Here is a 17,595-nt window from a genome sequence, read left to right as displayed (position 1 = left end):
CACCGTCTTTCACCGTCGTTTTGATATTTTCTTGTAATTAAATCATTTAGTGTCATTAGAGAGAGCAAACACTTACAACTGAATGTGTCTGCTGCCTGAATTCAGCGGAGCTGAACGCGCGTCATCACAGAGCAGCGGCTGCGGGTGTCAAATTTCATTTTTTCCTGTCAGACTGCGGCGAGCAGACGATGGCAGAAGCCGCGTGCTTACTTGTTTTTGTTATAAGATACATATATGATGTTTTATATAAGCAAGATCGTTTTGTTGTTGCGTTTTTCATTAAGAATAATAATAAACCCATCATTCAAGCAGCGCTTTATGGAGGATTAGCCGGTTGCTTTGCATGGGACTGGCGGGTTTCTGTCAGAAGTACCTGCGCACATTGACTCAAGCACTTAAACCAGCTGTTGCACTCGCAACATTTACACGCAAATTCATACGCAATTTAATGCAGCGTACGCAAGCGCTGGATTTAAACAACAGATGCATCTAATTCAAAAGTGAAAGTAAAATGCGCACTTCTGTGCATTTATAAGCCCCTCCCACCTGGAGAAAACGGTATCACTGGTTTTGTCACATGCTGATTAATCGGTGGGAAAATTCTGTCACCGCAACAACCCTAGCTCACACCGTACATGACGCGCCGCTGCTCGACGCCGGCTTTCATTGACTTCCGGTCACTTTGATGTTTTGCCGGTGGCAGTGTGAAAGCACAGTTAGAGTGCAGGAATTTGAGATTAAGGGGCATGACAAAAACACATTTAGTGCAGAATAGATTGGTTTACATGGCCATGTATCGCAATTAAAATTTGCATATGTATGTTTTAATGCAAATATACTTGCTAGTTAGTGGTGGTCACCAATCCTGGAAATCTACCCTCCTGCATAAATTAGTTCCAACCCTGCTTCAAATTTTTGGGTAGCCATGAAAAGCTTGATTAGCAGGTTCAGGTGTGTTTAATTAGGGTTGCAGGAACGTAGATTTCTAGGAATAGGGTTGGTGAACATGGAGTTAGTATAAAGGAATCATATCCAATCCGTTGACACCTGAAACCTTTATGCTGCTTTCTTTGCACCGTGATAAAATCTGATGTGCCTAATGTGTCAAAATATCCGCTTGTTCATGACGTAAGGAATGCTGTTTCCGGGTCCAAGCCTCTACTCATTTCAATAGAGGATATTATATAAACAGCCATCTATGAACAGATTTTTTTCCCCGCTAAAAAATATAAATTCACATGATTGTACACTGCAGCCTCCAGGCTCACAGAATCACCAACAGCAAAAAAAAATCCATGTCCATGAGTCCATGATTGGTCATCTCAGATTTTGTTATGGGGCTAAAAAATTTGGATTGGGTGTTTTTGGTAGTTTTGTTACCAAAATTTTGATACGATTGTAAATGTTTTATTTCCCTGTGGCATTTGAGATCGGTTGGACCAATGCAAGATAGGACAAAAATAACGCAAATGTGCATATTGCAATATGCATATCGCATTGGTTTGCAATAGCTGAATGATTTTAAAGTTTTAGATAATGAAGATAGCAGAGTGACTGATACAGTTTTGTTCAAAATTATTCAACCCCCAATGCTGTTAAGGGTTTTAGGGAATTTAGTGTACATTTGTAATTGTATTCAGAATGAAATCCTACAATGACTTCTTAAAGAACCATATGCAACTAAAATTACATCAATTGGTTTTGTAATATAGTAGTAAATGTTTCTTTTGTGAATTCTTCATTGACACAATTATTCAACCCCTTAAAGAACTACCACTCTGAAGAACAGAGGTTCATTGAAGTGTTTTCAATCATGTATTGAAAACACCTGTGGATGTCAGGGAACAGCAATAAAGCCTAATAAGCACCAATTAGGCAGCTTTAAAATGACTGTGATACTCAACTCCTTCTAAACATTTACTGGTGTGGTTACAAACATGGTGAAGTCAAAAGAATGGTCCAGGAAGACAAGAGAAGAGGTGATTAATCTTCACAGGAAGGGCAATGGCTATAAGAAGATTGCAAAGATGTTAAACATACCAAGAGACACCATAGGAAGCATCATTCGCAAATTCAAGGCAAAGGGCACTGTTGAAACGCTTCCTGGTCGTGGCAGAAAAAAGATGCTAACTGCGACTGCTGTGCGCTATCTGAAGCGTAGAGTGGAAAAAAGTCCCCGTGTGACTGCTGAGGAACTGAGAAAAGATTTGTCAGATGTGGGTACTGAAGTTTCTGCTCAGACAATACAGCGCACCCTGCGTACTGAAGGCCTCCATGCCAGAACTCCCAGGCGCACCCCCTTGCTGTCTCCAAAGAATAAGAAGAGTCGACTGCAGTATGCCAAAAGTCATGTGGACAAACCACAGAAGTTTTGGGATAGTGTTCTGTGGAAAATTAGAACTGTTTGGGCCCATGGATCAACGCTATGTTTGGAGGAGGAAAAACAAGGCCTATGAAGAAAAGAACACCTTGCCTACTGTGAAGCATGGTGGGGGGTCAATCATGCTTTGGGGCTGTTTTGCTTCTGCAGGTACAGGGAAACTTCAGCGTGTGCAAGGTACCATGAATTCGCTTCAGTACCAGGAGATATTGGATGACAAAGTGTTGCAGTCCGTCACAAACCTGAGGCTTGGGAGACGTTGGACCTTTCAACAGGACAACGATCCCAAGCATACCTCCAAATCCACTAGAGCATGGTTGCAGAAAAAAGGCTGGAACATTTTGAAGTGGCCATCGCAGTCACCAGACTTAAATCCGATTGAGAACCTCTGGCGGGACTTAAAGAAAGCAGTTGCAGTGTGCAAGCCTAAGAATGTGACTGAACTGGAGGCTTTTGCCCATGATGAATGGGCGAAGATACCCGTAGATCGCTGCAAGACACTTGTGTCAAGCTATGCTTCACGTTTAAAAGCTGTTTTAACTGTAAAAGGATGTTGCACTAAGTACTAAGATTGAATGTCACTTGGGGGTTGAATAAAACTGATAATGATGTGAGCACAGAAAAGACATTTGTGGTTATTTCATTAAAAATGTTATGTTATATTTGTCTGACCTACACATGCCTCTTTGATGTAATTGTAAGCAGGATGACTGAATGATCAAAATCAATGTCAAACCGGCCAAAACAATCAATTTCAGTTGGGGTTGAATAATTTTGAACACAACTGTAAGACAGTGATGCTTTCTTTTCAGAGAAATAATGTGAAACATATGTTGATAATATAATATAAAATAATTTAATGTTCTGACTGTTACATGAGGGTCTTCATCAGGAAGCCAGCGTGTTAACCTTAACAGTAAATAAAGTCTCGATCACAAGCTCTTGTGAAACAGGAAGAACTTTAGCACACATCTGACCTCATCTTCCTCCTTCAAAAAAACTAAAACCTTTGATGTCTTCTCTCCTTTCTCACTAGATCTTGGTCACAACCAGACTGCTTCCTTTCATGAGCTAAAATTAACGTAATTTTCACGCCACTCTATGACGCACCAAAACAAATCACTCAGCATGTAAAGCATTACTTAATAAACCACATTACAGACACTAATCAAGAAGCATTTAAGGAACACATCATCCCCACGCTGAGCATGTAATAATAATAAATCACCGGTCCAGTGCAGAACGTACCGTTAGGTCTCTGGGTAATAAACAGTACGTCAGGCACTGCACCCATCACAATATCTTTAACATTAAACAGCACAAATCAAAGTTTATCATAGTTCTGGACTTAAATTCAAATAGGACTGCCTAGAGTCTGATCACTGTCTGATTCATATGGCACATGAAAGCAGAATAAACTGCAAAGTGGCTCTGTTGTTGTGCACTAAAAGGGATGTACAGATCAAGCTATACAAAAGGACTGTACGATATTGAAGACAAATTTAATATGCATCTTGAATAATGTAATATACGCCATGTGGTGTGTTTGTACAAACAAATTAAATTTCATCAAAATCTATTGAGAAACTTTATAACAAACCTGTGTCACATACTTATGATTGTTTATCAGGGCTCAAAATTAACTTTTTTATTAGGTAGCACTGGTGCTCCCAACTTTAAAGAGTTAGGAGCACCAGCAAAAATTTAGGCGCATCCATCCAAAAATTAAAAAGCACCACAACTACAATGTAAATGTTAATAGATTTATTTTATTAAAAATAAAACACCATCACCGGGCTTTACACATCCTATGGCCAGCATTTAAAAGTTGGTCTTCTATTTTATTTTATTTTTTGCTGCATAAATTCCTAAATTAATACCCAAATGCTGTTGAAATAGTATAGCAGCAATAATAATATAACAATTACAGGTAACATGATTAAGATTACAATAAAAAATCTTGCAAACACGTAAAACACTGATTAATTGTGACATTACAAAAGTGACCCTAATATAGAAGGCTAATATATATTGGTATTGATAACTGCACTACCAGGATGCTTTTAATACTAGATAGGCAATGTTTTAAAAAATACAACAAAAACATACCATCAGCATTGTCGTATTCCACAGCAACATGGACCACACGGATGTTTGTTGAATGTCCATTCACCAGCGCATGCGCACATACACCATCAAACACACTTTGACAGACAGGTCGGTGTCTCCATAGATATGTATAAAGGCTAGATGGCTCAAGGCGGAGTCCCTAACGGCATCACCGGGCGGCCATCTTACGACAGGGCGCTCGCTCACTCGTAGCATTGAGTTTAATGGTGCAGGTACTTTTAAATGACCATAACTTGCTCAATTTTCTACCGATTTTCAAACGGTTTGGGTTTTTACAAACGTTATTAACGTGGCTATAATTCTGGATGCACTCAATTCTGGTTGCACTCAATTGGCCAGCAGCGCGGACGAGCCATCTAGCCTTTATACATATCTATGGGTGTCTCCATCAATAATAAACACATTTGTCATGACACGTCTTGTGTTTTTGGCACTTCGTCATGTTTAAGCAAGGTACGTCTGGCGCTTAAAATGTTTTGATTCCGCCATTAACGCCGTTTTACAGGATTTACAGTAAACACAGTAAGTTACATTTTTATAGCGGAGACACTCGAAATCTTTAAGCCACTCTCTCTGAAAGGTTTAACGTCAACTCGTATTTTCCGGTGGTGGAGTTACATTTGAATCCGGATCGTCGTCAAAAAATACAGTAATAACCTTGGCTGTAATCGGCTCGCTCTCGTCATGCTCGCGACGCGTATGTCTTTTCACATTTCCGCGCTTCAACAAGGAATGACTGACGCTCATATTAGCCAATCTGCGGTCTTCATTAAACGCAAGAACTTAATGGTGAAATTTGATTGGTTATGTATCGTTGGAGAGAACACTGAACCTGGGACAGCGCCAGCACGCAGGATCACAATCAACTCGCATCACAACAAAATGGGCAGTCGCACAAATGCTCCCAAATATATTTTAAGGTCGCACAGATTAAATTTCGGTCGCATATGCGACCAAAATGGTCGCAATTTCGAGCCCTGTTTATCATCTTTCACACGTCTCAATACAGGCCAGTCTCTTTGCTAAAAACTGACTATACAATCTTTTGAGGTATTTTTGAAGTACTTTGCATATTGCTACAGGCAATACTGCAACAAATTTAATATGCCGTGCAATCTAACCAAAACAACCTGTGCGCACACAGTGTGAAATACAAAAAACACTGGGAAAAAAAAAGAGATATTTGCATAGTAAAGAGAGGAGTGTGAAAACAGAGAGGAATTCCCAAAGGACCACGGGCCATTTAAAATGACACCGTTCACTATGCTAATGAGGTCACAGCACACAAATCATGAAAGCTTACATAATATTAACAGATTCAGTCAATAAACTCACATATCTCATTATCTTAAGTGATCTAAAGTAAAACATTACATTAACGCACACAACACAGACTGAGTAAAGGTTTGTTGCGAAGTCAAGATCTTTTGCTGGCAATGCAAAGCAAACACTGCTTATATCATCTTATCAATAATATTTACACATTTAAATTGTGTCTTAAAGGGTTAGTTCACGCCAATTTTTTTATTGTTTCATAAATCACTTATCCCTAACAAAACTAACAATTTTATTTGACAATTTGTTTTCCTCATTAGACTATGGCACTGCTGCTAATGTGACCTGCTGTCCTACAGTAGTGGCCATAGAAGACGAATACGTTGGCATATAATTTGTTTACAATGTTGTTTATAATGGCTTAAATAAAAAACGTTGGCAACTACGTCAGCAGCAGCGTCATAGTCTGCTCATGAACGCACACTGAATGACCAAGGAGTAGAACAAATTGTTCAATTAAATCGTTTGTTTTGTTTTCTTTTCACACAATTTTTGGTCGCTTCATGATATAATAATTGAACTACTGATGGCACATGGACCTTTTTGGCAATGTTTTTAATAGGGATGCAGTGTGCACCGAAATGAAAATTCTTGGCCGAAACCGAAAACCAAAAAAAGGAAACCAAGGCCGAAAAACCGAAACTGAAACACCGAAATAAATTATTATGCCAATTATTAGTACAATTGCATTTATGGCTATCTCTGTGTACTAACTTTGTGTGACGAATAAAAAAACTCACAGTTTGGATCACATTTCAGTTTTTGAGGCACAGATCAGATTATTTTTCGGATCAGCAAAAAGCAGGTGGGAAAAATCTAATAAACAATAAAGAAATTGCAAACATTTATAAAAAAGAACAAAGTTGTACATTAATAACCTCTGAAATTAGCATTGGGTACAGAAATCAAATTAAATGAATCATAACACAATAAATTAAATATATATTTATATTTTAGAGCTATTTGTCTCTTTGCCATGGGTTGTTTGATCAACATTAATGACACAATCTGACTGTAATCTATACATACACTTAAGACATAAACAAATGTTTTTATTAGAAAAAGAATACTGTGGAGATAATTTTGTTTATATGTGCCCTGTTAATAACAGAATGATTTTATGTTTGCTTGTTTTTTTTTTAAACGTGTCTCTCTCGTATGGGCACTATTAAGGGCACTTAAACGCGCGCACACACAGAGACCGATGGTGAATCCCAAACAGCGCAACAGTCGCTCCACATAAAAATGTTATGTTGTGTTTCGTTGCTTTTTCGCCAAATGTATGTTAATGGATTACAGTATGTGAGACATTAGCATGACTCTCTCTAAGTTTACACATCAAGACATGCTTAATCTTTGCAGATGCGAGCAAACAGCTCGACCGTGAGTGAAATCTGCTGAGCACGGAGGGGAGGGGTGGGTGACGACTGATCACCGTGAGTGAAACCCAAGCGCTAGCGCACGGATGGGAGGGACCGGGTGACATTCATTTTCGGTTGACATTTTCCGCTGGATTTTTTATTTCGGCCCGAAACCGATAATGCCATTTTCGGCTACCAAAATTTCGGTGCACCCCTAGTTTTTAATCCTTTGTTGTCATGGAAAGGTTGGTTGTTTTTAGTCACATGACCTGCAGTGGATTGCAGCTTCCAGCACTCTGTCTGTAAATAATGCCGGAAAAAATTGGCGAACACAGCAGCCATATATCGGCCAATGCCGATACACATAAAACTCGCATAAATCGGCCCGATATATCAGTCTATCGCTTATTACGATAGTTTGGTGGATATTTATTTATATAACGACCATTAATATTGCATATTAAACTAGTGATTTTTCTTTACATTTTCTACACACATGGCTCAAATAGTATTTTCCCGTCTCTTTTGATTGACAGGATATATCGGTGAGAGCAGATAATTTGAAAATTAGTGCTGGGAAAAGATTAACCGCGATTAATCGCATACAAAACAAAAGTGATTTTTTGCTTAATATATGTGTCTGTACTGCGTGTAATTATTATGTATATTTAAACACACACACATTTCAGAACATTTTTATTTATATATCCATTTTTACTATTACATGATATAGAATATATACAAATATAAATAAATACATATACACATGTAAATGTTTCTTAAAAACATACATGAATGTGTGTGTATTTATACATAATATTTACACACAGCACACATTCATATATTATGAAAAAAAAAATCACTTTTATTTTGTATGCAATTAATCGCGATTGATCTTATTGTCATTGTGCATCTCTGATTAAAAACCTTATAAAGCGTCATTAATTTTTACCTTTATTCCAGTAAGATTTAATGTTGTTCAACTGGTTCCGATCATTCAGAAAACATCCCACCAGTAGAACTCAACACATTACCAGTGACTCCACCCACAGAAACCAGTATAGTTGTCATTAAAACAAGTACAATTGTACTATGTTGTGGTGTCTATTGGTTTTGAGTAGACTATGTGTGTACACACACACTCATAGTATATTTAAAACTTTAATGAAACAAAACAAAGCATCTGATATGAAACTGAGTAAACTTACCTAATTTCATGAGGGAGGCCAGCAGCACCCATAAAGAGATCTCAAAGGGCAGCCGCACATGCTCATAGTCAAACTTCAAAACCGGGAAAGCCTTTTTCGTGTGGCTGTCCTGGCTGACATTGTGAGTTTGGTCTCCGTGTTTCGAGGCCCCGTTGCTGCTGTGATCACTCGCGTTACCGGGAACGGAGTTCCTCTCCGGAGAGCTCGCGTGACCCCCGAGGGGCATCGAACTGACCACCAGCAGCAGCACGAAGAAGAGGAAAGTTGTGCGTGTGAGAAGATCCATGTCCAAAAGAGTAACCCGAGACCTGATATACACTACTGAGACGATATTATCTAACCAATATAATATACCGAGTCAAGACTATGTGTAGCTGACCAGATAAGCCGTGCATCATGTTGTGGCCGACATAAAAAAAGGCGCTCGATGTTCACACTTCCTGGCTTTTGCACCTGAGCAGCACACCCTTACCAGGTGAGATAGGCAATGCAAACCAGGAAATATAAACACACTTTAGATTAACCCTGACAGGAACTTCCACATCCTCAATGTCACCCTCTTCCTCCTCCTGTCTAAAACACACGAATGAATGCAGTGAAGTGTACTCGTGTAAAATATCCTCTTTAAGACACCGACTGTACTCTGTCTAAAATATCGAAATGTTTGTTTTCTTCCTCCAACGTCAACAGCATCCTCGTGGCAAGCTCTTACACGCGCCGTTTCTGAGAGGACGTTCAATGACATTCAAACTCCAAAAGATGCCGGAGAATTGCTGTCCAACGGTTCCGATTAGGCATTTTTGCCCTTCATCATCTCGACATCGGATCACGCGGTCCCGTCCGGTACGAACAACGCGAAAAGTCGCTTGAAGTAACGTTACGAGTGACACTGCTGTGTGCGGCGGAGCGCGTCACTGTCTCTTTAAGGATCTGATCGATGTTCGTTGCCGGTCTATCTGATCATCTCAGTCCGATTTAATATCCTCTCTCTGTCTGAAGCGGGGTATGGATATACAGTCCTTAAAACACACCCTTTGGGCAGGTTTAAAAAGAGCAGAAGAGTTTGGGCAAAGGGAGGGGTCGCGTTACTGGGACATCAGCGACATCCAGTGATGAGGAGGGTCACTGCAGCATTACCGGAAGGGATGCCAGATCCACAAAATCCTCTGGAATGGGTTTAATTTAATTTAATTTAAGGCTAATTCGTTATAGGCCTGGTTTCACAGACAAGACTAAGCTAAAGCCTGGACTAGGCCTTAGTTAAATTAAGATATTTAAGCATAAATATAAGCATAAACATGCCTTAGTAAAAGAATATACTGAGACAAATCATAGTTTAAGATTACACCATCAGTGCAAGATATTTTCAGTTGAGACAGCTCAAACATGTGTCTAAGTCTTGGACTAGGCTTAAACATTGTCTGTTAAACCAGGCGTTAATGTTACAAATAGCAAAATTATATTTTGTGCATGCAGACCTGGCAACCCTACCGGCATGACAGGATGATTCAGTCAGTTTAATATTTTTTTAATAGTTTTTATTCATAATCTATTGTTATTCATACCACAATAAAAGTGTTTCTTGTTTTTATATCCTCCCTGACACCGATGTCCTGTTTGTTATGTCTGTATAGTTTTACTGCAGAAGGTTACCCTTCAATCTCAGCTCAATACATCCAAAAACTGCAATGCAGCTCGGACCACAGCCAGTAGTGCTTTCTGTCCAAATAACTATTTAGTCTGAGACCATATGCTGACGTGCTTTTAATGAAAACCAAGTAAACTCATAGGTGCCCATTTGGCCAATCCTAATTATGGACAAGTGAACCAATTGTCCAAGTAAACAACTCCAGTAACCATAATCATCAGACACGAGAAGTTACAATGACTCATAAGTCTGATTCTGAAATGGTGTCATACACATTTACCTGAACTGTTTTGTCTGATTTAATAGACCAGTTCTGGTCACCCATATGTATTTACCAATCTAAAGAAATCTATGACAAACTCCATTGTTAAAGGCGGAACACAATTTCTTCCAAAAGTGCTGAACCAGCATCATTTTGAAAAGTGCGTGTGATATTTCAGTGCTAAAAGATGACCAAAGCATGCAAAAGAAGTTGCACAAAAGGGTTTGTTTAGTAAAAAAGCTGTAAAGTGGGGACAGTGCTGTGTCTTCTGTCTTTTGCTATAAGCTTTAACAGAACCCATTATAGTGCTCAGAGAAAGTCAAGCGTGTTATCTGTGATGTGATTTGTGTCTGCCCGAAGATGGAAGTAACACAATTAAATCAACAATACAATTAAAACCTTTGACTTTAACAGCAGCCCTCCATACTAATGGAAATCCAGGATGCCTGGAGGGAAATGTTATTGCTCAGAAGTTGCTCTTTCCTTGTTCATTAGACTCAATTTTGACATATCAATTTCATCTCCGATGTTACATATGATTTATTTTCCTATAGGGAACCTAAAGAAAAGATCTGCAAATGAACATCAATCGTCCGTGACCTCAGGAGGACCTGCGCACATTTATAATTTCATTCTGAAATATTTCATTTGGATCTGTGTGTTTTCAAAGGTCACATTTCAGTCGTTGCTTCGAATGTTTTCAGTTTGACCTTGTAATTCATTCCAGGCAAATTATACTGGAGCTTAAACCCGACAGAACCTTGATCCTTGACCTCAACACAAAAGGCTTTTGCTGATGTGGTTGCAGTTGTGCACTTTTCATGGGCTGGAATAATTTCTTCTAGAAAATAAATGGACACAAGTTAGTGCGGTTATAGATTTGATTGAGCCCAATTTTTAAACACACGCCTGGTTTATTTTTTAAACTTTATTATTACATAGACAATTACAAAGACTAACGTTACACTCTAAGAAAGGATGTGTTAATTTAAACACATTGTTTTGTGTTAAACTATTTAACACATCATGTGTTATTTAACTCATTATGTGTTATTTTAACAGATTACGTGTGATTTCGATTTGATTTTGTGTTCAAATAAATAAAAGGGACAACACAAGATGTGTTGTTCCAAAAATAACACAGAGATGTGTTAAGCACAACATATTAGATGTGTTATAACACATTTGTCTAACGTGGCCCAGAATGAACAAATGAAAGAAAGCAATGGTAACCTTACATTACAGACAGTGTCAGCAAATTTGTCTTTGAAATAATTTGGAGTAAAGAATTCAAAAGCATTTCAGACAAGGTGTTTAAAACCAACATACAATTACTGCTAGAGAAAACACACATTTGTGTAATTGGACTCAAAACCTCATATTAACTCCTGTGACAATTTTCCTCTGTGACTGATACTGTATTCCCAGTGTACTGAAATCTCACTTTTTATAATATTTATAATTTAAAAAAAGATATTTTGCCAAAAATTACGTAACCAAATTCAAGTTTATTTAGTAAAAAAGTGGGTTACTCATATAGCCAGAATATATCAGATCTATAGTTAGCCTAGTTGAGGTCAAACACTTGTTGTGAAGTGAATATATACAAATTGATGGAAACAATCTAATCCTGAAGTGTTTATGTAATACATAACTACTGTTAGTCTTTATCGATATATATGTTAAACAGTCTCCAATGTATTTTTGGATCAAACATTGGTGTTTTGATGATATCATGAACATTTATGACAAGTGTCTCTTGAAACAAATGTGTCAGACTGCAAGACACTACAGGGTTTTATCAATGATGTAACGTCTCAAATGTTGTTTATTATTGCACATCTGCATTGAGGCAAATTTTATAATATCTAACACAGATAAACCTTTTAATATAGCTACATTTTTAAAATGTTTAGCTAAATGTTTAAAAAAAAGACTATATTTTGTTTAAAGTAAGTATATGTTCAAATGATACAAGATTGGTTTACTTTCATACTGCTTGCTGAATACTGCACACTAATCCTTTTTTAAACATTATGCAACATTAAATATTTCATATATTAGTATGATACTTCGTCACATGACCTCATTATATTGAATTCAGAAAGCCAGTCATTCAAATCCTATGATCACAAACAAATGCAAAACTTGGACAAAATGTGATTTACAGAACAATAAAATAATGTTAACATCAAACAATAAATAAACATCAGATAACTCAGACATCAGATTACTCAAGACATTTAAAAGTGGATACAGTGATGAATAATAGTATATTATAAAGAGATAAAAACAGAATAAGAGTAACAAACCAGTTGTATGTTTTGCAAAGTTTTAATGTCCATCCATATTTATTTTTCAATCTATTTTTACAAACAGAAAATACAGAAAATATGTACAACAAAAATAAGAAATTCAATTTTCAGGACTAAATGTCTTCTTTAGGCATTGTCGGTGTTTAGTGTGACAATTGGCACTAAACACATGTTGAGTGTTTTTGACCAGATTAAAACAAAAATACTATTTTCTTTACAATTAGAAATAAGAATATAATTTTATTTAGGTTTAAGAGATCCTGCAGTTTCCTGCTATTGCTCAAGTGGAAGGGGAGTTTACCTTAAAAACATCACACATCAGTTTACATTTTTATACTGTTTTTAATACTACATACACATTTCCTGTATTTTCTAGATGTATTCTATTAAAGAGACCAAGAAATAATTATATATGATCACTATAACATTGCAAAAACAACAAATCTAATTCTGGCATGGTGGCCTAAGACTTTTGCACAGTACTGTATATAGAAATTCCTTTATAGCCTGCCCTTGACTTGACATTTTTCTTAAATGTTATTTTTATGTTTTTCCTGCAGATGGCGCTGTCTGCTTTCAGAGTCTGATAACTTGTAAGAAGATATTTATATCATTATTGTCAGTTCTAATGTGTTGACAACTTGACATCTGAACCAAAAAGTTCATAGTATAACATTATATTGCAAATCAAAATATAAACTTTAAATTTGGTTCAAACCTCACAAGCACCTTTAAGCCAGAATGCAATAATATATGTTTTAAAGCAAGCAATTTTTATTTATATAGCACTTTTCTAAACAAATTAATGCAATTCAAAGTGCTTGACAAAGAACCAATAGATACAATAATTAATAAAATTAAAAGAAAAAATTAAAAAGTAAAATAGACCCATTAAGATACATAAAAATAGAATTTATTTAATATCGAAATATATTAAAAAAATAAATAAATAAATAAAATACATCATTAAAAACAAAGCAAAAAAAAAAAATATATATATATATATATATATATATATATATATATATATATATATATATATATATATATATATATATATATATATATATATATATATATATATATATATATAAAATAAATAAAAATAAAAAGAAAAGCAGCATCACCAAATTTTTTTGTTCTACTATAAGGTACCTTTAAATGAAAAGATGACTGATGTTTACATTTATTCATGCATATTAAAAAACATCATTGTTTTACTGATATCCAAAGCGTTCAAATAAATAAACTTCTTAAACAGTGATAATTCATACAAGGTACAAGAAGGCACAAATGTTGTCACTGGAGTGGTACCTTTTCAAAAAGTACACTTTTGTACATAAAATATGCATATTGTTATATCGCAAAGGTACACATTGGTACCTTGGAGGTACATACTGGTACCTGAAACACATACATATGGTACATATTAGGACCTTTATAAAAGGTAATGTTTGTACATTTGTACCTAAAATAACCGCCTCTAAATAAATCACACACAGGTGAGTTTGAGATGAATGTACTGGTTTGATGTCATCTGCTGGATAATAGTTAACAGAAGGTATTTTAGACTCATAATACACCTTATAATGATGAAAGGTGATGCCAAACACTTTGAAGTTAAAACGGAGGGGAGGTTTTGCTTAAAACTCACTGTGTGTCCTTTTACTGTTCAAAGATCTTTAGTGTTGTATTAAAAACACCTGTTAATGTCTGGAGCAGAAGTCTGGATTAAAACAATAAAGCAATAATTCACAAGAGTTTAAGCAGGGCTGAATACATTTAAACCACGCTTAAATCACCAACACATGTCTCCAGTCTTACTGAATTCATGAAATACCAGTTGTGTGATCATTTGCAGTATGCAGTTTTGCATAATAAATACCAGTTTTTAATAAAGTACTTTGATGCACCAATGTTCAATTGATCATTTATTAATACAGTTATTACTTCACTATGTTTACATATTCTTGGACCCACCCTTACAAAAATTAACCATGTTTTTATTGTGATAAAAGTGTAGTAACCATGGTTTTTGGTGTATTGATTACAATTAGCAAAACTATGTTTTTACTACACTAACCACGGTTTAACTATGTTTTTTTAGTTGTCAAAACCATGGTTATTTTGTGGTTACCATGGTTTTACTACAGGAACCACGTTTTTTTTACTGTAGTAAAACCATGGTTAATATTTGTAAGGGCATATTTATGTTACTTTGCTTACACTGCACATTGTTCTACTATATATATATATTGTTAATATTCATATAATATATTGTCTAAAAATTGCAAAATTTTGCATTGTTTTTTATGCCTTCTGTCTGTTACTCTGAAGAGCTGCTAAACAGCATATCATTGTTTCTGAACAATGACAATAAAAGTTTTTTTTCCCACAAAATTAAACTAAACATTTCTTGTTCTGCGCAATACAGTTTATAATGTATTAAAGATGGACAATACAGCATACAGTACATTAATATTCAGTTCAATGTATGATCACAAGTGTGTGTTTATCAGCATTTTAATAGGACTGGCTTTGAATGAGACTGTTGAATAATGTTAAATCGCTATTATTTTATAAACCATTATTAAGATGCTTGGTTAAAAATAACTAGATAATTGCATTATGTAAGTTGTCCACTAGATGGCTTCCTAGTCATTTCTGTTTGCTGTGCAATTCTGCAGATCAGACATCACACACATCTATCAATCATAGGCGGAGCTTGTGGGGACAGGCCCCCGATTGGCTAAAAGTTAATAAAAATAAAAAAATATTATACATATTAATTAAGGTTCTTATACATTTTAAAACTTTACTTTGTAAGATGCTTTGTAAAACAATTGTTTATCTGGTCATAATATTTGCATTTATCAAAACAAGTCACTTTTTTCAGTCGTCCAATCATGATGAAGGAAAGGCGGAACAAACACTACACCGACCAACAGACACATCCTTTACTACAGAACGATCACATAAATGGTGTTTTTATTAATTGAACAAACAGATCACACACGTCTATCAATGCAACAGCTTGAAGCAGAGCTATATTTTAAAAGCCATGACACCATTATCTTTAAATAGTAATAATAATAATGCAAAAATGCCCAACAGTCTTTGAACATGCATGAGTGGCATATGTGTCGATTAATATGTGCACACTGCAGGAACTTTACATGCGTGAACATGAGCAGATGTTTCTTCACACGCCTGAGCTCAGAGTCACTGCTGACCTCCACATCTATAATTCACAGACTAAAGTGGCTCTTCTATATATTATTACATGAACTAACCTGTCATTTAGAGGAGCAGGAGGGTGTAAAACAGGAAAACTTTCTGTACTATGTTGAGATCTAAAGAGAAAGTGCAAACCCAGCAATGAAAACAGCACATATGGAAACTGTAAAGCAATGCCCACAACAATGAACTTACTCTTTATTTACTGTGTGCATCCTAGCTGAAAGCTTTTACCGCAAAATAAAGGGTCATTGTCTATCAAACAACTATATTTAAACAACAACCATTTGGGCTCTGTTGTAAAACCTAAAGCCGTCTTGCTGTCTGTGGCATAAAGTAGGATGACAATGAAGACAGTATCAAATCTCTTCATCTATTATCTTGGGTAGATTTTTCCTAAATTTCTTCAAAATCTTGAAGGCAACAGTCTCACCTGACAAAACTAGTTTCAAAGCATGGGAATGATAAAAATACACAAATAAAGCAACAATTCCTAATGCACCTTTATTCTGGAGTATGGGTGCCATGTTCTAGTCAAGATGTTGCCAAAGTGGCATTTTAAACATCATGATAAGTGTTTTAGAAAAGCTTTTTTGTGCTGCCTAACATTTCAAACAGCTGTCACATTATGAGCAAAACCTATGATGCTTTAAAATGCTTGTCAGGTTTTTGGACGAGAACATGGAAGTTGTTAAATCTCATGTTAGCAGTCAGCAGCGAGCAGGGATGTTTTCAATCAAACCGCCGTTCCACCCGGCACCATCACGGCCACAGAGATCTCCGAGTCTGCCGTCACTGAAGGACTGCGTCACCCCACATTAGAGACGCAATCCAGGCCGAGAGCTAAAAACGCTCTCTTCTTCACCATCAGACTACCACAATCTAAACAGAGGCATCCTCTAAACATAGAAAGGTAAAACACAGCGGATGATTTCTATTCCTGGAGAGCGGTTACAAAATGTGTGCTGAAGGGAGAGGCCAACATTTACAGACATGTTATCTGAGTGTTTTATATAGTTTAACGTGGACACAGGATTACTGTGAGCCGTTTATAGCAGACGTGAAGCTATCATATCTCTCAATGGGACTGAAGACTTGCAGGTTGAGCAAACAGTTGGCTCTTTATGGGTAACCTAAAGACTAATAAAACACATGACAATCCGGTTTCTCTAAAATAGGTCAAGAATCTTAAGAATCTACAAGCAAGATACAGAAACCTTGCCTAGTTTATTCATTACCTGTGTTTAATTTAAATGCAGTAATTAAACGTTGTAAAGTGAAACTGACTACAGCATTTCAATTTTAAGATCATTTTTGGGTCACCCTAATGTCTTACGTTCCTATTAGTAGTGTCGATTACTGGAATAGGATGTATTTCAAACATAGGAAACCATTGCTTACATCACCTTTAAGTGAATAAAAATAGCATTGCTTTCATGCATGTGAATCTGAATGAACTGATATGAGAAGAGACATTGCTCAGAGGAACAAGCAACGCAGCATCAAGCAAACATGTCGTTTAAATATTGCATTAGTAGCATCAAATCTGAAAGCCCTCTACAACAATCCAACTTCTCTCAAGTCAACACACTGAGTGATCTTCTGCATACAAAATATATTGCTCAGATGCTTCATCGCATTTATCTGCTGCATTAAACACGCATGCATGCACTGTAGCTTTGGGTCACATGTGATTCTCTTATGGCCCAAATTCAGTGT

General features: G+C 36.3%; 1 protein-coding gene across 1 annotated transcript in view; it reads right to left on the bottom strand.

Moving 5' to 3' along the window:
• The window catches only part of slc9a1a (solute carrier family 9 member A1a), a 51,605-nt gene extending 42,104 nt beyond the window's left edge, over positions 1-9,501 (bottom strand). The window contains exon 1 of the mRNA XM_055211536.2: positions 8,415-9,501. Coding sequence (XP_055067511.2) covers positions 8,415-8,700 — 286 coding nt within the window. The 5' untranslated portion in view covers positions 8,701-9,501. The remainder of the gene's footprint in view (positions 1-8,414) is intronic.
• Between the last annotated feature and the right edge of the window lie 8,094 nt (positions 9,502-17,595).

Source organism: Misgurnus anguillicaudatus, chromosome 10 (genome assembly GCF_027580225.2).
Source record: "Misgurnus anguillicaudatus chromosome 10, ASM2758022v2, whole genome shotgun sequence".
Lineage (NCBI taxonomy): Eukaryota > Metazoa > Chordata > Actinopteri > Cypriniformes > Cobitidae > Misgurnus > Misgurnus anguillicaudatus.
The sequence above is the reverse complement of the archived record's forward strand: the minus strand, read 5'-3'. Positions and strand labels throughout refer to the sequence as shown.